Here is a 24,909-nt window from a genome sequence, read left to right as displayed (position 1 = left end):
ATTCCTTCAGTCAGGAGCTAGAAAGTAGCTTCTTGTTTTTCCAGTCTCCTGACTATTGCAGGTATAGGTCACTGGGCAGGTTAGTTTTATTGATACTTATGTGGGTTTGTTTAATAATTATCTGGATATCTAGCATGGAGAATGATTTTATACCCCTTAAAAGACTTTATAAGTACCTAATTTCCTACATTAAACCCATTGCATTAAAAAAACTAGGTTGATTAATATAATCTCCAATAAAGTCTGTAGTACTAATGAGCTATCACTATCATAATCAGAATGAAATTACTGAAGGCAAATTTCAACATTGATGAAGAATTTGTAAAAATCCATTAGTGGTAATCAAAGCTCTGAAAAAGATCAATAAAATAATTTCATGATATTTTTCTATAAAATTATTAATCTTCCATTCTTATCCCTCTACCAAATTTGGGCAGGGGAGTAAAATATATACATGTATATATATACATATAGGTCAGCATGTAATATTTTGGTCTTAATGATGTTTTGCAGCTATTGATCTGTGCCCAGAATCTGATGCTATTACTCTAAACCATAGAAAAAACAATTGTAAATGAGTGAATTTCTTGCTTAAATAAACCCTTATTGCAATTAGAATAGAAAAACTTTTAAAATTTATTTTTATTGTATTTATTGGGGTGACAGAATAAAACTTCTTATCTCAGGCCAAAAGACCTTAGTAATTCAACCACTATAGTCAGGTAAAATGTAACCTCTGAATTACCCATTCTATACAAACCAGTCTAGTATTTCTTTGAGATAATTTAAATACATTCAGTTTTTTCTCTAGTTATGCATAACTGTCCCTCATTGCCTACAATAATGCCTGACAAATGAAAGGAAATCAATGAAAAACCATATTTGTTAAATGACTAGCAGCCAACGTTCCCCATCTTAACTTATAAAATCCATTCAGCATACTACATGCCATCTCAATAATCTCCTCATGGCACATTTCACTTCCTGGTTTCGAAGAGTATAAATCACAGGATTCCACAAAGGTAAGATCACTGTGTGGAAAAAAGAAACCACCTTGTCCACTGGTAAGGCCCTAAAGGGGCGAGTATAGATGAAGATGGCAGGTAAAAACATGAACAGTATAATAATGACATGGGTGGTACATGTGGACAGGGCCTTGTTCTTCCCCTCAGAAGGTGACCCATGTATATGACAGAAAATGACTGCATAGGAAGACAAAAGCCCCAGGAAGCACAGGAGAATGAGCAGGCCACTGTTGAAGATCATCAGGAGCTCCACCACAAAGGTGTCTGTGCAGGCCAGCTTGATGACCTGTGGCACATCACAGAAGAAGTTATCCAGCTGGTTTGGACCACAGAAGGGCAAGTGGAGGATGAGGGCCACCTGGACGATGGAGTGAACAAAGCCTCCAAGCCACAGAGCCAACAGAAAGGTATGGCAGGCTCTAGGGTTCATGACAGTTGAATAGTGTAAAGGACGGCAGATGGCAATGTAGCGGTCAAAAGCCATCACAACAAGAAGCAACCCCTCACCTCCTCCAACAAAGTGCAAGAAAAAGAGCTGAGTGATGCAGCCCTTGTAGGAGATTACCTTCTTCTCAGAGAGGAAGTCTGCCAGCATCCTGGGAGCCACAATGAAGGCATAGGATACATCGATAAAGGCCAGGTTTCCCAGAAAGAAGTAGAGGGGTGCTGAGAGGCCAGGGTCTAATCTGATGGTTAGAATGATGAGGAAATTCCCAGGAAGGATGATGAGGTAAAAAATCAAGATGAGAACAAAGACCAGGAGTTGAGTATTTCTAGACTGAGTCAGACCAAGGAGGATGAATTCTTTCACCACTGTGCTATTTGCAATCTCCATATCCTCTGCCTACAGAATATTAAGGAATAGAGAGTTTATTTCCATCTTCTTCATCCACATCAAGTTCTTTTCTAACTAAAACTGGTTTATGACACAACTGTATTATGCCCTCATTCTCCTACAACCTAAAAAAAACCTTTATTTTTCTACATTTTATAGCTTTCAAATACTATTTTTATGTTTCATTACTGTGCTTCTTATTTATGTTCCCTCATGTGGGAGTCTAGAAAGCCTCTTTCCTGGGTTTACGATTTGCATTAGGCATATGACATTTTTTTCTGACTGAGGAAAATCTTAACCACAGTTATCAAGTTCTGCAGATCTTTTATTTGAAGGGGGTGACATGGGGATTGACAGCAAGGAGAAATGACAGAGGTTTTTAAGATGACAGATATGTCCTATACCTTTATTGTACTGCTACACGACTTTACTAATTAAAAGTTATTGAACTATGAAACAATACAGAAATTTGAACATTTACGGAATAAAAATTATATAATACCTTAGAAATGTTGACCTAAAAAGCTAAAAAGAGAAAACTGTACTTACTTGAACTGTATCATTTTTTTCTATAGAATATCAAAGATCATACACCATACCAGGTAGGATTAATCCCAGGGGTGCCAGGATAGTACAATATTTGCAAATCAATAAATATAATACACCACATAAACAAAACAAAAGACAAAAATCACATGATCATATCAATAGATGCAGAAAAAGCATTTGATAAGATACAGCATCCATTTATGATAAAAACACTCACCAAAGTGGGAATAGAGGGAACATTCATCAACATAACAAAGGCCATGTATGAGAGACCTACAGCCAATACCATACTCAATGGACAAAACTTAGAGCTTTCCCACTAAGATCAGGAACAAGACAAAGCTGCCCACTTCACCACTCCTATTCAACATACTACTGGAAGTCCATGCGACAGCAATCAGACAAGAAAAAGAAATAAAAGGCATCCAAATTGGAAAGGAGGAAACACAACTCTCACTTTTTGCAGATGACATGATAGTGTACAAGAAAATCCTATAGATATTACCAAAAACTACTCAATCTAATAAATGAATTTGGCAAAACAGCCAGATACAAAGCCAATACTCAGAAATCTAGGGCATCCTTGTATACCAACAATGAAACATCAGAAACAGAAATCAGGGGGAAAATCCCATTTCATATATCAACAAGAAAAGTAAAGTACCTAGGAATAAACCTAACCAAGGAGGTAAAAGACCTGTACTCAGAAAACCATACAACACTGAAGAAAGAAATCAAGAAAGACAGAGACAAATGGAAGCATGTTCCATGCTCATGGAATGGAAGAATTAAGATCATCAAAATATCCATTCTACCCAAAGCAATTTACAGATTCAATGCAATTCCTTTTAAAGTACCCATGACATATTTCACAGATATAAAACAAACATTTCAGAAATTTATATAGAACCATAAATGCCCTTGAATAGCTGCAGCAATTATGAGAAAGAACAAAACAGGAGAAATCACAATACCTCATATCAAACTCTATTACAAGGCCACTTTAATCAAAACAGCCTGGTACTGGCATAAAAACAGGCATATGGACCAATGGACAAACTAGAGAGCCCAGAAATAAACCCAAGTCTCTATGGTCAATTAATATTTGACAAAGGGGGCAGCAACCTAAAATGGAGTAAAAATAGCCTCTACAACAAATGGTGTTGGGAGATCTGGACAGCTACATGCAAAAAAATGAAACTTGATCACCAGCTTACACCATAAACAAAAATAAATTCAAGGTGGATAAAAGACTTAAATATAAGTTGTTACACCATAAAAGTCCTAGAGGAAAAAATTGACCGAAAAATCTCACGCAGCAACATCTCTACTGATATGTCCCCTAAAGCAAGGGACATAAAGGAAAGAATAAACAAATGTGACCACATCAAATTACAAAGTTTCTGCATGGCTAAAGAAAACAGCATTGAAATGAAAAGGGACCCAACCATATGAAAAGGTACATATATTTGCCAATGACACCTTGGACAAGGGTTTGATCTCCAAAATATATAAAGAACTCACACGACTCCACTCCAGGAGTGCGTTAAAAAAAACAAATTAAAAAATGGGCAAAAGAGGTGAACAGACACTTCTCCAAGAAGGACATACAGAGGGCCCAGAGACACATGAAAAGATGCTCAGCATCACTAGACTTCAGAGAAATGCAAATTAAAACCACAGTGAGATACTACCTCACATCCGTCAGAATGCCCAACATAAACAAATCAACAAACAAGTGTTGGAGAGAATGTAGAGAAAAGGAAAATCTAGTGCACTGTTCGTGGGAATGTAGACTGGTGCAGACACTGTGGAAAACAATATGGAATTTTCTCAGAAAACTAAAAAGTGGAACTGCCTTTTGACCCAGCAATTCTGATGCTGGGATTGTACCCTAAGATCCCTGAAACACCAATCCAAAAGAACCTATGCACCCAATGTTCATAGCAGCACAATTTACATTAGCCAAGTGCTGAAAGCAACCTAAGTTCCCATCAGCAAATGAGTGGATCAAAAAACTATGGCACATATACAGAATGGAATTATGCGCAGCAGAGAGAAAGAAGGAGTTTCTACCCTTTACAACACCATGAATAGAACTGGAGAGGATTATGCTAACTGAAATAAGCCAGGCAGTGAGGGACAAATACCATATGATCTCAACTTTAACTGGAACATAATCAACAAAAGAAAAAAGCAAACAAAATATAACCATATGCATTGAAATTAAGAACAATCTAACAATAGCCATAGGGGATGGGGAAGGGGATAGTGGGGAGAAAGGTTTTCAGGAACTACACGGACAAAACCCTACACAGAGAAAACCAAGGGGGAGGGTGGAAGCAAGGGAAGGGGTTGGGTTGGCAAGGGGTGGATGCAGGGGTGGTGAGAATACACCAACAACTGTAATTGAACAACAATAAAATAATTTAAATTAGAAAAGAATATCAACCTATCAATCAAGTTTCAATAAAAAAATCCTGGTCATTCTGGAGAGATTAAGATCTGAGACTGATCTGTACATTAGTGGTCTCCAAATTGGGAATGTGCTCACCCAACAAATATTATAAAAAAAATCATAGGTATGGAAATAATAATAGTTACATATTTCTTGCTTGTTTGTCTTATGGATTAGAATATAACCAGAGATATTGAAATAAAGAACAAACTGACAGTAACCACATGGGATGGGGGGAGAGGGATAATGAGGAAAACACAGGAAGGACCATCAGGGAACATGGATAATGTACACAGGGAAAAAGCCAAAGCAGGTAAGTTCAAGGGAGGGAGGTGGGCATTGGTGGAGCAGGAGGGTGTGGTGGCGAGAAACTGGAGACAACTGTACTTGAACAACATTAATAATTAATTATATATATATAATTATATAATAATTATAACTAATATATAAGGAGATATTAAGAAAGTTATATATTGAGGTTATTTTGCATATTTTGCATTAATTAATTAATTAATTAAATCTTTATATGCAAAATAACCTCAATATATAACTTTCTTAATATCTCCTTAGATATTAGTTTATGATAATAAGACAAAAAACACTCTACACAATTAAATTGATATATTTCCCTAAGAATATTCCTTGCTAATAATTGGAAACAAGGGTATTAATATAAAATAATGTATTTGCTAAATTATCTTAGAAATTCAGATTCCCTTTTTTCTCAGGTATGTACATTTAGATATCAACATTGTTTTAAGGCACAATTAGATATCAGCATTTGTAAAAAATCACTTTTGAATTCTGATCTGATAGTCATTGTATGAAAGATTTTATAGTACATGCAAAAAAAGAAAATGATGGTAAATTGCTACACATACGTTATTATACCCCTTTCTTGAAAGTTTTTTAGAAAGTTCTACAGTTTAGATAGAAGCAATCAGTATAATTGAATATAAAATATACAAATAAAATACATTGCTTGTGCAGGCACAATATGACTGTTTCTTGAGATGAAAAGTTTTAAAAGCTTCAAGACTCTTGAACTAAAACAAAATATAAAACAATATTTCACACGCTTTCAGCCATATGGCACACTTGTTTTTCAGCAGTGTTGTGGAACATGGAGCACACAGAGGAGGGCAGAAAAGGGTCCACTCACTCTAACTGCAAAGGGAGACAGAATGAAAGAGAAGAGATGGAAAGAAAAAACAAAGTCTCAAATCAAAAATTCTTTACAGTGACATGTCTATTGAAAACACCAGAATATCTGCTTTTTGTGTGTCCAAACCCAAATATACTAATAACAGAGGTTTGCAGGTACAGTTAAAATGAGGAAATATGAAAACAGTATTTTCTATCACAAAGGCACATACATGTGAGTATAAACACGTGCATGCACACACACACATGACCAGCACACACATTGTTTCCTAGTGAAACTGAAGCATAAAAGTTTACAAATGGCACCATCCAATGAGCTTTTCTGTTCCCTTTATGCTCTCTCTCTCTGTTTCTCCATCCCTCTCTCTCCCTCTCTCTGTCTCTTCCTCCCTTCTTTCCTTTCTTCCTCCCTTCCTTCTTACTCAGACATCCATTGGCTTCAATATTTATCATTCCTTCTGTGCATAAAACCTGCTGTTAGACAAGTAAGCCAGGAATCTCTCTCTACTTACTCCTGAGTTGTGTGCATCTTCAACATGTTATACTGATGGTTATTTCACACTCTTTCAAACATTGAGACTGTCTGTCAGGCATAGAAGAAACTTTTAAGCAGCAATAAGGTGAAAAGTTGAAGGCTCTTCCATTGTGCTTTGTGTTTTATTTCCTGTCATGTATTTCTCTTCTACAGACTCTTTAACAGGTGGAATTTATTATCATGTAACATCCCTCACTTCTTTTAGTTAATATGATATATATATATATATATATATATATATTAAGACCAAGTATTAACATCTCCAAGACAATTGGTATTTTAATAAATGCTTTCCATATCCCCAATAAAGCGCTTGTAACTATCAGGTGGAACTGGAGCTGCACTACCAGGAGCAGATAAAAGGTGCTGCTATATTGCTGAATTCAAACCTCATATATTAACCCCTTTCTACTGTAATTATGACCATTTCATTCCAAAAGAACAGATATCTCACTTGAAGAGTTGTGATATATTTCCATTCTTTCTTTTTTTTTGTTTGTTTCTCATAAATATAAAGAATGACAAAGGTGTTTACCTTTCTAGCAGTGTTACCAGAAGGGGATGGCACCCAGAGCAGGTTTTCTTCAGGCTGGCCTGTAGTGCATAGGTTCTTGCCTTGACAAAGGAAACACTTCACAAAAACAAGTCCAGGTGATTTTGAGAGTAAATTTATTAAAACTGGTGGCCATGAAACAAAGGAAGGACAGAGGATAGGAGAAGCAACAGGAGAGAGCTTAGGCAGTGCACTGCTTTGGCTTCCTAGAAACTTTATAGGAAAGGAATCAGCCAAGACACCCTGTTGTTAGCTCACTGGGAAGTTGAGTCTCCGTGACAGAAGTGATCCAAGGTGGGGCTGCTTTTAGCTCACTGGAAAGTCAGAGCAAAAGGGGGCCTTGGAGACATGCTCAAGAGGTAAGCCCTGGATGAGCTGCAACTGCCCACTTCTCCCTTGGTTGCAAGTCTCATGGGAACCCTTAGGGTTTAGGAGAAAGAAAGCAACAATTTCATGCCCTAGAACAGGCATGGGTGTGCTTGAGAGTGAGCCCACCTTGATATCCTTTGTCTTAAGGGTTTTTATCTTTCCTCTGCCAGAGAGATTCTTAAGGGAGGGCTTCAGCAGATTATTCATCAGCCTTCCAGGTGTGTTTTTAATATGCTGGTGAATCAAAATGAGTGTAAGGGAGGGTTTGGGATTCTTCTTTGGTTGGCTTTACTGTTTTACTTTTATCTTGGGTCTGTGTGACTCTAATTGAGTTTTTGTCATTTGTTCCCTGTAGGTCATTCATCCTTTGGTTTGGCTGGCACTAATTGGCATTAATTGGGTCTCTGTTCTCTAAATCATCTTAAATCCAGAGTAATTTAAGCTATTTATTGTGTGTTCAGGGAGGAGAGGTATAAACCATTTTTTCTCAAGTGTCCTTGGGTAGGGAAGACAAGATCTCAGGCTTCACTATCTGGCTGTGAATTGGCCAAATTGCTGGGCTTGGTTTTATTATCTTATCTCAGTTTCCCCATTCCACAGGCATAGGAATTATCCTAGCTTCTTCCTATCCTGCCTCAGCAGTCTAACAGGGCTCTCATACAGCAGGCATCACCTCCTAATGAAAGGGACACTTACTGGTTATTCCTGCCTTGTTCTTACGTATCTTTTCTCACAGACAATCCATCCTCTTACATTTTGAAATACACAACCAATTTGTGATGTAAGGAGGATATGCCTTGGGATTTGAAGGTCATCAAAGCTATAGAACACTTTCAATGGGAATTATTAGAATACTAACAAAATATAGTCAAAAAATTAGATTAGCAGTCTTTTAAGTAAAAATATACAAATACAGGGTCTGACATGAATAATGTTCCTTTTTTTATTACAGAATCTTTTATTACAAAATCATAAGCATGTAATTCTATGACATAACAGAAGCACACTCAAGCATACCATATGATATTTAAGGTAAATGTTCAAATTAAAATAGAAATGATCACACCCATATTATTAACTGACCAACCACACTCAATCTGGCACTTAATTCTATCAGACCCTGTATGTATCAGTTAAAAAGACATTGTGTCACATGGGGGTTCTAAAATCAGCATTCCATCAGTGGCAGGGATGATGGAATGTCAAGCATGTTTCTTGGGTCTGAGTGGAAAGTCAAGGAAGGTGATTTTATGTTTTACACTACAATTCAAAAAGAGAAAAATAGTATAACTGACAAGAAATCATTGATATGTCAAGAAAGGAAACAAAGGGGTCAAGTAGGTGGTAAATATGTTAGATTCAACATATTGCTGGTGATGAAGAGGTAGGCAAAAAGAAAATAAATGATGCTCACACAGACTCATTTACGTAGTCCTTCTTAGGAAAAAAGAACTGCATGTTGTAAGTCTGACAATTCCTGTAGGGCAGATGTTCTCCTAAGTAGACCTTATTGAAGCCTTGGTACTTGTTGTTTTTCCTTTTAGGAATAATTGTCTCTTTTGCTCTGCTAAAGCAATGATGAGGAACTATTACTTTTTCAGTTAAATAATTTTAAAGGGAAGAAAATCATTCAAAATAATGTGGTAGAAGGAAACATAATTTAAATTTTAGTAGATATGACTTTATTTTAAAGAGATTTTCTAACTAAAAAAAATAAATGCTACATAAAAAGATTTTTTTAGATTTTTTTAATTTAATTTAATTTAATTTTTTATTTTTTTATTTTAATCATTGTTCAAATACAGTTTTCTCCTTTTTACTCCCAATCCAGTCCCCCCTCCCACCTCTCCCCACTTCCCTCCCATTACCACCCTCCCCTTAGTTTATGACCATGTGTCCTTTAAGTTTGTTCTTGTGAACCCTTCCCACTGTCCCCTTAAATTCCCTCTACTCTCTTCTGTGGGCACTGTCAGCCTGGCCTCTATTTCATTGTCTTTGGTTATATTTTGCTTGTTTGTTTGTTTTGTTGATTAGGTTCCTGTTAAAGGTGAGATCATATGGTATTTGCCTTTCACTGCCTGGCTTGTTTCGCTTAGCATAATGTTTTCCAGCTCCATCCACGCGGTTGCAAAGGGTAGGAGCTCCTTCTTTCTTTCTGCTGCATAGAATTCCATTGTGTAAATGTACCATCGTTTTTTGATCCATTCATTTACTGATGGGCACCTAGGTTGCTTCCAGCACCTAGCTATGGTAAATTGTGCTGCTATGAACATTGGGGTGCATAGGTTCTTTTGGATTGGTGTCTTAGTGTTCTTAGGATAAAGTCCCAGCAGTGGAATTGCTGGGTCCAAAGGCAGATCCATTTTGAGTTTTCTGAGGAAGTTCCATACTGTTTTCCATAGTGGTTATACCAGTCTGCAGTCCCACCAGCAGTGCACTAGGGTCCCCTTTTCTCCACAACCTCTCCAACATTAGTTATTTGTTGCTTTGTTTATGATGGCCATTCTGTCTGGTGTGAAGTGGTATCTCATTGTGGTTTTAATTTGTATCTGTCTGATAGCTAGGATATTGAACATTGTTTCATGTGTCTTTGAATTTTCTGTATGTCCTCCCTGGAGAAGTGTCTGTTCAAGTCCTTTGCCCATTTTTTAATTGGATTCCTTGTCTTCTTAGAGTGTAGTCATGTAAGTTCTTTATATATTTTGGAGACTAAACCCTTGTCTGAGGTATCATTGGCAAATATGTTTTCCCATACAGTTGGTTCTCTTTTTATTCTGATACTGTTTTCTTTAGCTGTGCAGAAGCTTTTGATTTTGATGAGCTCCCATTTGTTTATTCTTTCCTTTATGTCCCTTGCTCTAGGGGACATGTCAGTAAAAAAGTTTCTGCGTGAAATATCTCAGAGTTTCCTACCTACATTCTCCTCTATGAGTTTAATGGTGTCATGTTTTATATTTAAGTCTTTTATCCACCTTGAATTTATTTTTGTATATGGTGTAAGTTGGTTCTCGACTTTCATTTTTTTGCACGTGGCTGTCCAGTTCTCCCAACACCATTTGTTGAAGAGGCTATTTTTACTCCATATTATGTTGCTGCCTCCTTTCTCAAATATTAATTGACCATAGAGACTTGGGTTTATTTCTGGGCTCTCTGTTCTGTTCCATTGGTCCATGTGCCTGTTTTTATGCTAGTACCAGGCTGTTGTGATTATAGTGGCTTTGTAGTATATGATAGTGTCAGGTATTGTGATCCCTCCTACTTTACTCTTCTTTCTCAAAATGCAGCAGCTAATCGGGGTCATTTATGGTTCCATATAAATGTTTGAAGTGTTTGTTCTATGTCTGTGAAATATGCCACTGGTACTTTAATAGGAATTGCATTGAATGTTTAAATTGCTTTGGGTAGTATGGACATTTTGATGATATTAATTTTTCCAATCCATGAACATGTTTCCATTTGTTTGTGTCTTCCTTTATTTCTTTCCTGAGTGTTATGTAGTTTTCTGAATACAGGTCTTTTACCTCTTTGGTTAGGTTTATTCCTAGGTATTTTCTTTTTCTTTTTGCTATTTCAAATGGGATTTTTTCTTGATTTCTGCTTCTGCTGTTTCATTGTTGGTATACAGAAATGCCTTTGATTTCTGGATATTGACTTTGTATCCCGCTGTTTTGCCAAATTCATTTATTAGGTCAAGCAGTTTTTTGGTGGAGTCTATAGGATTTTCTATGTGCACTATCATATCATCTGCAAACAGTGACAGTTTTGTTTCCTCGTTTCCGATTTGGATGCCTTTTATTTCTTTTTCCTGTCTGATTGTTGTGGCTAAAACTTTCAGTACTATATTGAATAGAAGTGGTGAAAGTGGACAGCCTTGTCTTGTTCCTGATCTTAGTGTAAAAGATTTTAATTTTTGCCCATTGAGTATGGTGTTGGCTGTAGGTCTCTCATATATGGCCTTTATTATGTTGTGGAATGCTCCCCCTATTCCCACTTTGCCGAGTGTTTTTATCATAAATGGGTGCTGTACCTTATCAAGTGCTTTTTCTGCATCTATTGATATGATCATGTGGCTTTTGTCTTTGCTTTTGTTTATGTGATGTATTACATTTACTGATTTGTGAAAGTTGTACCATCCTTGCATCCCTGGAATGAATCCCACTTGATAATATAAAGTTTTTAAAATACATAATCAAACATATTTCATTCTAATTCATATCCAGTTCATAGAAAGAGAAGTAGGAGTGGCAAATGGAAAAAAAATGAGAGCCATATGGCTAAGATGGAGGCATAGGTAGATATGCTTCACCTCCTTGCACAACCAAAAGAAGGAAGCAACCAAATCAAAAAAACACCCAGAACTGGAAGAAAGTAGAACTGCATGGAAGTCCAACAACCGAGGAGTTAAAGAGCAAACATTCATTATGACTGGGAGGACTGGTGGTGATGGGAAGCCAGGGCAGAGAGAACATGACTCAAGGCAGTGGCTGGCAAACCTGGTAGGTTAGGCAGCATCTGGTGTACTGGGCAGCCTCACATTCACATGAAGATAAACTGGGAGGAACTACTGGGATGTGAAACAGACCATGCAGCTCAGTGTTCTGGCACAGTGAAAAAAAAGCCTCAGAACCTCTGGCTGTAAATATCTTTGAGAGTTGTGGTGGTGGGAGAAAGTGCCAGTCTCTTGAAGTAGGAAATGAGCTGAGCAATCAGTATTGTTTCCTCTCCCCCACATACAGCGTCACAATGCAGTGGAGTAGGTTACTGCACCCTGGAGAATACCTAAGGCTCCGCCCCTTACAATGTAACAGGTGAGACAGAACAAAGAAATATGGCCAAAATGAAAGAACAGAACAAAACTCCAGAAAAAGAACTAAATGACAAGTAGATAACCAAACTATCAGATGCAGAGTTCTAAACACTGGTAATCGCAATGCTCATAGAAATGATTGAGTATGGCTGCAAAATAAAGGAAGAAAAGTAAAGGCTATATAAAGTGAAATAAAGAAAAATATACAGGGAACCAACAGTGAGGGTAAGGAAACAGGAACTCAAATAAACAATTTGGAAAAGAAGGAAGAAATAAACATCAACCAGACGAGAAAGAAGAAACAAGAATTCAAAAAAAAATGAGGAGATGCTTAGGAACCTCTGACACAATTTTAAATGTTCCAACATCTGAATCATAGGGATGCCAGAAGGAGAAGAGGAAGAGCAACAAATTGAAAACTTGTTTTAAAAAATTATGAAGAACTTCCCTAATCTGGCAAAGGAAATAGACTTCTAGGAAGTCCAGGAAGCTAAGAGACCCCCCAAAAAGTTTGACCCAAAGAGGAACACAGCAACACACATCATACTTAAATTGCCCAAGATTAAAGATAAGGAGAGAATCTTAAAAGCAGCAAGAGAAGAGAGTTACCTACAAAGGAGTTCCCATAAGACTATCAGCTGATTTCTCAAAAGAAACCTTACAGGCAAGAAGGGACTGGAAAGAAGTATTGGAAATTCTGAAAGGCTAGGACCTACATCCAAGATTACTCTATCCAGCAAAGCTCTCATTTAGAATGAAAGGGCAGATAAAGTGCTTCCCAGATAGGTAAAGTTAAGGGAGTTCATCATCACCAACCCTTTATTAGATGAAATGTTAAAGGGACTTATCTAAGATAAAGAAGATCAAAATTATGAACAGTAATATAACAACACACACACAATGGAACCTAAAAGAAAGAAAAAGAAACTAAACTAACAACTAGAACAGGAACTTCAGAATCACGGAAATGGAGATCACATGGAGAGAGATCAGTGGGGAGGGGGAAGAGGGGGAGTAAGGGGAAAGGTATAGGAAATAAGAAGCATAAATGGTAGGTACAAAATAGACAGGGGGATGTTAAGAATAGTATAAGAAATAGAGAAACCAACTTAAATGAATGACCCATGCACATGAACTAAGGCGGGGTGGGTAATGCTGGAGGGAATGGGGGAACTGGGTGAAGGAGGATGAAGAGGAGAAAAAAGATTGGGACAATTGTAATAGCATAATCAATAAAATATACTTTAAAAGGAGATGAGAGAGAGATAAGATAAATATACAGATTAAGAGAAAGGGGAAATTAAGGAACAGGAAGAAATACAGACTATATTAGGAAAATAGGAAATGAACATTAGAAGACAATCATAGAAATACATATTCTATAAAGCCCTGGAGACAAATAAACTCAACCAATAAAAGAAAGTGATTTATTTAAAAAAATTAAAATATGAGACCAAAAAACCCACCCTGGAGTATGATATAGTGTTTATTGACATCAAAGACATTTGAAAATGTGATTTTTGTTCATAATTATAGATATAATCAGAGACCTTACTTCCTAAGGTTTGCCACAAAACTTAAAATTAAATTTAAAAATTCCTCAGACTGAAAACTTTTTATTTATTCTGGGAAAAATGTATCATTTTAGACAATCTTATAAGCTAAAATCATGAACCAGTATGCACTGTGTGTAGTATCAGGAATGCAACACTGAAGTAAACAAAAATGATTTTTGTTTCTGGGGGTTTTACATTCTAATGCATAATAGCAGGCAATAAACAAAGATACCAGAGAGAAAATATCTGATAGTAGTAAGTACTATGATAAAAATGTAACAGGCTGATAGGCTGGAAGCTTTTCTGAGGAGATGGCATTTCAACTGAGATCTGAATGTTTAGAATAAACCCACGATGTGAGGGTCTGAACAAGAGCTGGTAAAAGGCCATGAAACAGGAAGGTGATAGTGACTGAGTAGAAAAGAGGAGAAAGAAGCAGACAGACCAGTGTGTGCAGCAAAATACTAGTGGGCAAATGTGGTGGGGGTGAGGGGAGCATATTTAAGGCAAGATAAAGAGAAAAGGATAGATGTAGATTAAATGACAATTGGTCTTCATTATATCTGAAAGTTATAAGCAGAGTAGTGCCATTATCTGATTTACATTTTAAAAATATTATTCTGGTTACTATTAAAGAGTGAGTTATAGAGGGCAAAGAGTGAAAGCAAGGAGACCATTTAGGGAGCATTTCAAGTACTATATACAAAAGATGATGGCAGGTTAGGCTAAGTGGTAGAACAAGAGACAGAGGAAAAAAATTTTGCCAAAGATATATTTTGGAGAAATAGTCAAGAAGACTTGATAATGGACTGGATACAGGAGGTGAGTGAGGAAGTAAGAATAACTCCTGGGACTTTGAAGGGCATAACTGTGTGGATGATTGTGCAATTACAAAGATGAGGATAAGTAGAAAATATAAGATTAGAAGTAAGACATTCTGCTTTAACTCTATTTGTTTTTTTAAATGTATTTAGTTTTGAATAAGTAATATAATATGTTTTAAAAATAAAAATGTAATTTGTACAATGAGAATTTTCCTTTCCATCTCAGACCTCCATATATCCATTTCTCCTCACATCTAAGAACAGAGAGTTGATATGAATTTCTGTTGTGTCCTTCAAAAATTATATGTGCTTATAAGCAAGCAGGAAAACAAATTCTTGGTTATATTTCTTAAAATATAATTTAAAATGCACAGATAAGTGTTGAAATTGATAACTTCTGTCAAATGCATGTTCTCAAGGTACCATTATTCCAAACAAGATGTAGATTATTTCCATCACTCTCAAATGTTGCTTTGTATCCTTGTCATTCTCCCCCGAAACCAACACTATAGTAAGCAACTACATTCTAATTTCCAACATCATAGGTTTGTTTTGTCTTTCCTTGGATTTTATAAAAATAGAATAATATAGCCCTGGCTGGTGTAGCTCAGTGGATTGAGCGTGGGATGAGAACCTAAGTGTTGCAGGTTTGATTCCCAGCTGGGGTACATGCCTGGGTTGCAGGCCATAACCTCCAGCAACCACACATTGATGTTTCTCTCTCTCTCTGTATCTCCCTCCCTTCCCTCTCTAAAAATAAATAAATAAAATCTTTAAAAAAAAGATACCCACAAAAAAAAAGAGAATAATATTATATGTATTGTATTTTATCTGGCTTTTTAACTTAGCATTATAATTTTAAGTTTCACCCATGTTGATGCATTTTCTGCACCTGTTCTTTTTTATTACTGAATAGTATTCCTTTATATGTAAATAATACAAAAGTTTTATTGTTTTATCTCTTTTTTCTTTTTTAAATATATTTTATTGATTATGCTGTTACAGTTGTCCCATTTTCCCCCTTCACTCCCCTCCACCCTCCCATCTCCTCCCACCCACATTCCCCCCCTTTAGTTCATGTCCATGTGTCATAAGTTCTTTAGCTTCTACACTTCCCACACTATTCTTGCCCTCCCCCTGTCTATTTTCTACCTATTGTCTATGCTGCTTATTCTCTGTATCTTTTCCCCCTCTCTCCTCCTTGCACTTCCCTGTTGCTAACCCTCCATGTGATCTCCATTTCTGTGGTTCTGTTCCTGTTCTATTTGTTTGCTTAGTTTGCTTTTGTTTTAGGTATGGTTGTTACTAACTGTGAGTTTGATGTCTTTTTTTACTGTTCATATTTTTTATCTTTTTTTTCTTAGATAAGTCCCTTTAAGATTTCATATAATAAGGGCTTGGTGATGATGAACTCCTTTAACTTGGCCTTATCTGAGAAGCACTTTATCTGCCCTTCCATTCTAAATGAAAGCTTTGCTGGATAGAGCAATCTTAGATATAGGTCCTTGCCTTTCATGACTTAGAATACTTCTTTCCAGCCCCTTCTTGCCTGCAAGGTCTCTTTTGAAAAATCAGCTGACATTCTGATGGGAACTCGTTTGTAGGTCACTGTTTCCTTATCTCTTGCTACTTCTAGAATTCTCTCTTTCATTTTTACCTCGGGTAATGTAATTATGATGTACCTTGGTATGTTCCTCCTTGGATCCAACCTCTTTGGGACTCTCTGAGCTTCCTGGACTTCCTGCAAGTCTATTTCCCTTGCCAGATGGGGGAAGTTCTCCTTTATTATTTGTTCAAATAACGTTTCCTCTTGTTGTTTTTCCTCTTCCCTTTCTGGTACCCCTATAATTTGGATGTTGGAACATTTAAAGATGTCCTGGAGGTTCCTAAGCCTCTCCTCATTTTTTTGAATTCTTATCTCTTCATTCTTTTCTGTTTGGGTGTTCCTTTTTTCCTTCTGGTCCCTTCCATTGATTTGAAACCCCATTTTCTTTCCATCACTATTGGTTCCCTGTGCATTTTCCTTCATTCTTCTTATGGTAGCCTGCATTTGTTCATCTAATTTATGACCAAAGTCAACCAATTCTGTGAGCATCCTGATCACCAATGCTTTGAACTGTGCATCTGATAGGTTGGCTATCTCTCGGTCACTTAAAAAAACTGGCTCTGGGGCTTTTGATTCTGTTTGAGCCATCTTTTTTATTTTATTTTATTTTTCTTTGGTCTGGTCGCCTGTTATGTATGAGGGGAGGAGCCTTAGGTGTTCACCAGTGCGGGGCACCTCAGTCGCTGGGTTGTGATGTTGTATGTGGGGGCAGGGTCTGAGAGGGAACAATGGCACCTGCTCCGCTCTCTCTAGGACTTCAATCCCCTTTGCCGCTTCCCACAAGCAAATTGGGCCCTTCTGGTGCTGGCTCCCAGGTGGGTGGTCTTGTGTACTTTCTTGGACTCTGTGGATTTCCCCAAGGAGCTTTATGTGACGCTGAGAGAATCTCCTGGCTTCAACTCCCACAGGTGTTTTCAGTCAGTGCCTTCAGGCTTTGTTTCCCAGCGCTGGGTCCCTGGGTTGCTCAGTCTGTGTCGCTGCCTGTTTTCACTTAGTTGGTCTGCGTGGAATGTGTGGCTGCAGACAGCCAGCTGCCTTGCACACCTCACTAGGTCTGCTCATTGCCTCCCACACCCAGGGTCTGCCACCGGTCTGTCAGCTGCCCCTGCACTTCTGGGGTCCGCCAACTGCTGTCTATGCCCTGCATGCCTGTGTCTGCCAGCCACTGCTTTTTCCTGCTGGGACCCCTCAACCCCTCTCTGCAGTCCTCCGACTCCACCCCTCCTTACCGGTCTGGATGAATGGTAGTCAGACTTCTCTTTGGTTCATTTCTCTCAGTTCTGGTTTTTTTTTGTTTCTAAATTTCTGTGTTTTGGAGAATCACCCAAACCAGCAACAGATTTTGCATAAGAGAGAAATAAACTTTTGATGTATAAAACCAGTGAAATTTCACTCATTGGAAAAATCAACATAGTTAAAATGGTCAAAACAATAAAGAGATTTAATGCAATCCCCATCAAAATCCCAATAACACCAACTGTGTTAAAGGAAAACCTCAATCCTTGAGAAAAATGTAATTGCCAGTATCAGTTTGGTTTTTTAATATAGTTTATATATTTTTAATGAACATGCATTATTTTAATAATTAAAAATTACAGAACTTTATTTTTGTTTGGATAATAAAGTCCAACTTGTTAATACTGACATTACCAAAATGCTATGAGATGAGTGGAACTTGAGTTCTAAAATCTCAGGCATGTCAGTGAGTAATTGAAAGTGTAATTATCTGGAGCTAAAGATAATAACTAAATCCAGATATTGCTGATATTGAAAATAGAAGCTCAACAGCAGTTTTGGAAGGAAGGAGAAATAGAAGAGATTGAAAGACAAAAGAAAGATTAAAAGACATTTAGAAATAACAGAGAAGAAATAGAAAAGAGTTATGTGGGAAGAAGGAGTTTATCTACATAACTGAGGGTCCAGGGTTATTTAGAAGCATGAAAAGACTATACATGAGATTAATACCTATTTATCCTACACTAGTCTGCCTTATATCTCTGTTAGTTATCTAACGCAGTATCTCAAAATCTTGACATTTTGGTCCAGATAATTTCTGAGGAGTGACTGGGGCATATTTAACAATATCTCTGGCTCCTATGTACAAGATGCCAATTGTATTCCCCAGTTGTGACTGCCCAAAATATCACCAGACATCGCCAAATGTCCCCTAGAGGTTTAAATTGCCCCCAGTTGAGAACTATTGATATAAGTCTTTATACCAATTCTGTCCTCCATGAGTCAAGCTAGGTCACTGCTCACTAGTATGCCAACATTAATTCTACAAATATTAATTAGAGGTAGTATTCCTAATTATGCAATTCTTCATTGCACTACTATTTTTTATGTTTTTTTCTTATTACTAGCTTCCACATGTTCCAGAAATATCCTTTGTAGCAATATACTGGTGTTTGAAGAGCATATTGTCAGTAGTCTCTTTCCAAAGAACATTAATCTTAGCTAAATGAAGGATAAGTGATAAAATGAATGGAAGTCTGGCTGGTTCTGATACAGAGAAATAACAGTAAGGTAACATAAAAACTCCAAAAACAACTCATCATTTTTATTATGTATGTGTATTTTTATTTTTATATATTTTTCATTTCTAGTGTTAAATATTAGAGAAGGCTATTTTATTCATTTCTAGAGAATGTGAAATCAATTCAAAATTCAATAATCATAATTTTAATTCCATTGGGTCTTTGAAGGGAAGTCATTGTAACATTAAAGATAAAAGAGTGTCATCATAGAGGAAAATTCCAAAAGCAAAGAACAAACTGTATGCCCTATCATTTAATCCTGTGTACCTCAGATGCATTGGGTCAGGCACAAATTACCACCTTAATTAATAGAATACAAATAAAGAGTTCCCTAGAATTGTTTTTGGCATTTGCTTACATGTATTTATTCCCGATGCTGACAGGAATCTACTTTCCCCCAAGTCTAGTCATGTTATGTTATCAAATAAAATACAAGACTAAATAAAGCTCAAAGCATACAGTGTTCTTGTCTTTTGATGGAGAGACCCCTCATTTTGAAACTGAAAAGTCAAGTAAATAAATTTGTATGAACTCGAACATTCTATCTATCTTTTACATTCTAAAACATAGCCAGTAGATGGGGTCTTAGTGTCAGGGAATAGAAAACTGATCACTAACAAATAATTCACTAGAGGATTATAGAAGCCAACATATCTAGGCCTCTTCCATATGTACTAAAAATGGCTTAATGAGAAAGAACTCTGAATTATAGTGCTAACAAAAGAAACATGTTGCTTGAAATTAATTTAACTTCAACATGAGAGGTATAATTAGCAGATACAGAAAATACACAAAATTGGAAAAGGTAAGACCAGTTTTTTAAAAATCACACAGCTAGATGTCTATCAATCCTAGTCCACCTAGAATCCATTTTCTCCGAGTCTACTTTCACTCCGGAGGGTTTGAGTAGAGACTGGCTATAAAAACCACTAGTGTCCTTTATAGATGTTCCTGAAAGCCCTTTTCCCCATTTCCCCCACCATTATCCCTTCCCATCTTCCCTCTGGTTACTGTCAGTTTGTTCTTTATTTCAATGTCTCTGGTTATATTTTGCTTGCTTTTTTGTTTTGTTGATTAGTTTCCACTTAAAAGTGAGATAATATGGTATTTGTCTGGCTTATTTCACTTAGCATAATACTCTTCAGTGCCATCTACACTGTTGCAAATGGTAGGGTTTTCAGGAACATGTATAAAGGACACATGGACAAAACCAAAGGTAAGTAGGGTCAGGGTGGGAGGTGGGGATAGCTGGGGTTGAAGAGTGGTAGGGTGAAAATGGAGACAATTGTACTTGAATGAAAATAAAAAAATTTTAAAATAGAATAATTTTAAAAAAGCAAACCAGATCTTTGAACATAAAACAAAATTTAAATAAAATTGAAAAAAAAACACCTACTAGTAGAATACTACACAGCAGAAAGAAAGAAGGAACTATTACCCTTCACAACAGCACGCATGGGTCTGGGGAGCATTATGCTAAGTGAAATAAGCCAGGCAGTAAAAGATAAATACCATATGATATCACCTATAAGAGGAACCTAATCAACAAAACAAACAAGCAAGCAAAATATAACCAGAGACATTGAAATGAACAAACAGACAGTAAAAAGAGAGGAGATAGAAGGGGGATAATGGGGGAAAGACGGGAAAGGGTCAAGGAACATGTTTAAATGACCCATGGTCCAAGCCAAAGGGGGGTAGGATTGAAGGTGGGAGGTGGAGATTGGTGGGATAGGGGAGACTGTTGGTGGGACAGTCTCCCCACCAACATACCCCACCAACATACATAAAGAGAACTGTACTTGAACAACAGTTTTTAAAAAAGAAAAAATGAATAGAAATAAAATAAATAACCATTAGTTGGCTGGAGACTTTCTCTGGAAAGAGAGGGGTCTCTTGTAGCAACTAAATTATGCTCTGCTCTGAATTCATAAAATTTGTTTCTAGGATGTGACAAAATCCTGAGTTCTGTCACCAAAATACTTTATGGCTATCACCTGAAATATCAGTTGAAATAGCTTAAATAAATGTTTCAATCATTAACTCTGGTGACAGAAAGACATAAAGTACAAAATAACCTATTTTTACAGTCCCAGGAAGATGGTTTACCAAACACTATCCCACTGGGCTAAGATTGAAATATGACAACAATATTTAATTTGGTCACTTAAAACTACTCATATTCATATCCTGGCTAATTAGTTCTTCATATTCATAGTGGGCATGCCTCCCAGGTCTTATGTATTTTATTATTTCTCAACACACATTCTCTTCACATTCAAAGCCTCTCCAGAATAGTCACTCAATAAAAAATTAATATAAAATATATTTTAATAGACCATTATATTGTAAATTCTAATATTGATCTGGCAGCAACCTCAGGGAGAGTGTAAATTTATTGCTATCTTATTTTTTGTTGTTTTTTTCACCAAATAGACAGGAAAAAACCTAGTAGAATTTTTAAGAACTCAGATGAAAGTAGGTAGTGAAAGTAGCATTATTACCACAGCAAATGCTTCTTATTTTAGGTCAATGACCTTCAGAAAGACTATAAATATGCCATTAATCTTTCACTTCTCTTTACATAAAATTTATGTTGACCAACTTCCTCATGGCTGTCTTTACTTCCTTGTTTCGCATTGTATAGATGATGGGGTTGAGTAAAGGGAATATCACAGTGTGAAACACAGATACCACTTTATCGAGGGGAAAAGAGTCAAATGGGCGAGCATAAATGTAGATGGATGGCCCAAACATTAGCACAACAATGGTAATGTGGGAATAGCAGGTGGACATGGCCCGGCTGGTACTCTCACCTGAGCCTGAGTGTTTCCTGAGCACCGCCAGAAGGAAGGCATAGGACATTAGGAGAGCAATGAAACACACCACGGAGATCAGACCACTGCTAAATATCATCACTAACTCCTCCAGGAAGGTGTTGACACAGGCAATCCGGACAACCTGCGTGATGTCGCAGAAGTAACTGTCTAACTCATTGGGCCCACAGAAGGGAAGTTGAACAATGAGAGCCACCTGTATTATAGAATGAATGAAGCCTCCTATCCAGGAAACAGCAACTAAAATACAGCAGAGACGTCGATTCATGATGGTAGCATAGCGGAGTGGGTGGCAGATAGCAGCATAGCGATCAAAGGCCATTACTGTGAGTAGGAACATCTCTGAAGCTCCAACAAAGTGCAAGAAAAAGAGCTGTGCAATGCATCCTCCAAAGGAAATTTTCTTCCTTTCCACAAAGAAGTCTATGAGCATTTTAGGGGCTGTGATGGAGGAATACCAAATGTCAAGGAAGGCCAGATTAGCCAACAGAAAATACATGGGTGAAGTCAGATGGGGGTCAAGCCTGATGGTGCAGATAATAAGAATATTTCCTGGAAGAATGAACAAATAGAAGAATAGAAATATAGCGAATAGGACTAGTTGTACCTCCCGAGTCTGCGATAGACCAGTAAGAACAAATTCTGTCACCCTAGTATAATTTGCAGGTTCCATTTCTTCACTTTTTAAATAATATGTCTATGAAAAATAAAGAAATTATAATTACTCCAAATAGCACTTAACTAGAATTATATTACTGCTTTCAAAATCATTAGATGTTTTCTGTCATTAAGAGATAGCATTAGGATACATTTGGTTGCCCCATTTTATGTTTGATAAGCCAAGACATGCTGCTTCTTCAATGAAGGACTAACCAACACATAGAATTCCTACATAAACATGAACATGACCATGGCCTGAATTATTAGCAAACTTACAGCAATTCTGACCCTAGCCTGCATTTGTGATTTAATGCATATCAGAACAAAACTTCACACATGGCACTGAAAGCTTTATCCCAAAACATATGAAATATATCCAGAAGGTATCCAGCCATGTAATATGAAAAATAGAGATATTTATTAAAGATACAAGAAATATTGTACATAGGACAATAATGCCTCAGTCCCCTTCAAAGTAGGCACCTTGGGTCCTCACACACCTCTCCCAATTTTCATCACCTGCCCCATTGTATTTTCCTGAATTTCATCAATGGTCTGAAATCTATTCCCTTTCAAAGGTGATTTTAGTTTGAGGAAAAGCCAGAAGTCACAGGACACCAAATCTGGGCTGTAGGGGGGCTGAGTCACCTGGGTGATTTGATGTTTTGCCAAACAACTCCACATGAGACGTAATGCATGAGTGGGTACATTGTTGTGATGAAGCTTCCAATCACCAGTTGTCCATTCTTGTGGCCTTCTGAATCATCTGAATAGTTTCTGTGGAGGAATGTCCAAGCTTAATGCAAAATTTGGTGCAGCTTCATTGCTCTACTCACTCAGTCATTTTGAATGGAATGGCCACACAGTACACTCGCTCACTTAATGTCATCTACTGCCCCCACTGACTAGTACAGTGAAGTCATCATCATTCATGCATGCACATTCCAGTCCACTCTCCTTGGCTGCCAGGTTACATAGATGTCACACAAACCATTCCCATTATATTAACAATGGCTGGACTTTTTTCCAGACATCCTCATATAGCTTCTGTGCCACTTCTGTAAATTATTCATTTTTTTATTTAACAAATATTTAAGGAGTATGTACTGCTTGCTAACTGCTGAGAATACAATAAAACAGTGCCAGAAAATACAAAGATATAGTAATTATCTTGATTTTCTATAAACTGTTGTCCACAGTAACTAGTCAAGAAGAAAGCATTAGAATGAGAGAAGGGCTGATCTCAATATGAGAGTTGTGAGGATTATTGGCTGGTTGAGCATTTCTCTTATAATAGACTTAGATATGAAGCATAAGCCCCTTGGTTATAACAGAGGTGACCAGTTACTAGCTATCTGACCTTGAGCAACTCACTTTTCTCTGCCTTAATGTGCCCCATCAGTGCAATGGAAATAATAATAGTACCTACATCATAGTTATTATTCTAAGGATTAATGAGCTAATGCCTGTAAAACTCAGAAAAATACCTGATACATAGCTTGCACTTGCTTAAATTATTATTGTTGTTATTGCTGTTATTATATTTCCTTGCAAAAGTGGTAAATTTAAAAAAGAAATCATCATCCTAATATAAGATTTCCAAAATCTTACCCTTTAATGTTTGTTTATACTTCTTTATCCCCACTCTATCCCCAATTACTACTATCTTTGGACCTAGAGGAGTAAGAACAAGTCTAAGAAATAGCGTAGAGAAGAAGACAAGCACATCTGACTTCTAAATATTACAATCTCCTCTCATTTTCTCTATACTACAGTCCTATGTGAGTGTTGATAATTGTTGTTATTAAATCCTCCAGTTATTCTCAGGAGAAGTTTTTCCCAAAAATTCTTGAAATTTTGTATGAATAATTTCTAATTAGCACCATAGAAATTTGGGCTCCCATAGCAGTGTTCTGTTTACATCTCCAATAAAAACTTTACTCATTGAATTATAATTTTTCAGTTTGTGTTTTGACCAAAATAAAACAGAACTCTAAGCAACTGAGGCCAGGAAGTATGTCTCACTTATATATCTATCTAGTGCCTAAGATAGCTCCTGGAACACTGAGTCCTTAATTTGCATTTATTGGAGGAAGGAAGGAAGGAAGGAAGGAAGGAAGGAAAGAAGGAAGGGAGGGAGGGAGGGAGGGAGGGAGGGAGGAAAGAAGGAAAGAAGGAAGAAAAATGGATTTTCAAGTGAATAAATACATTAATTAATGATGTGTAGAAAAAATGTCAAATCCTTCCAGATCTAACTGTTTTATAGCTCACTTAGTGTTTTCTGACTCTGCTTCATGATTCTTAATTTTGTTTTGTGGAATCCTCTTTTTAAAATACCTATTCTACCCATACTAATTTCAAATGAATCTCTTTGCTTTTAAGTTTTTTTCTTATTCATTTCCAAAGTTATTACTCCCATCAACTCCAATCCTCTCACAATGAAATATCTCAGACCCTGTCTCCCCCACCTGCTTCATGGTGTGCATCCCAAAAGAACCATCATAAGCCTGGATTTTCCTGACCTCATTTCAAGAGTGACAGGATTGAAGATTTAAAGATATTTTAATGATTTGGCACCCTGGAAACCCATAAAT

The 24,909-nt window shown here is 36.9% G+C and overlaps 2 protein-coding genes across 2 annotated transcripts; both read right to left on the bottom strand.

Annotated features, from left to right (window-relative positions):
• Window positions 1-933: 933 nt before the first annotated feature.
• LOC123808706 (olfactory receptor 4N2-like) lies at window positions 934-1,860 on the bottom strand. The gene has a single exon (XM_045823513.1). The coding sequence runs from the start codon at window positions 1,858-1,860 to the stop codon at window positions 934-936; it is 927 nt and encodes a 308-aa protein (XP_045679469.1).
• Window positions 1,861-21,398: 19,538 nt separating this feature from the next.
• On the bottom strand, window positions 21,399-22,328 carry LOC123808440 (olfactory receptor 4M1). The gene has a single exon (XM_045823087.1). The coding sequence runs from the start codon at window positions 22,326-22,328 to the stop codon at window positions 21,399-21,401; it is 930 nt and encodes a 309-aa protein (XP_045679043.1).
• Between the last annotated feature and the right edge of the window lie 2,581 nt (window positions 22,329-24,909).

This window comes from Phyllostomus hastatus, unplaced genomic scaffold (genome assembly GCF_019186645.2).
Source record: "Phyllostomus hastatus isolate PE091 unplaced genomic scaffold, TTU_PhHast_1.1 phas_scaffold_501, whole genome shotgun sequence".
NCBI lineage: Eukaryota > Metazoa > Chordata > Mammalia > Chiroptera > Phyllostomidae > Phyllostomus > Phyllostomus hastatus.
Note: the sequence above shows the minus strand (reverse complement) of the source record. Positions and strands in the feature narration are given on the sequence as shown.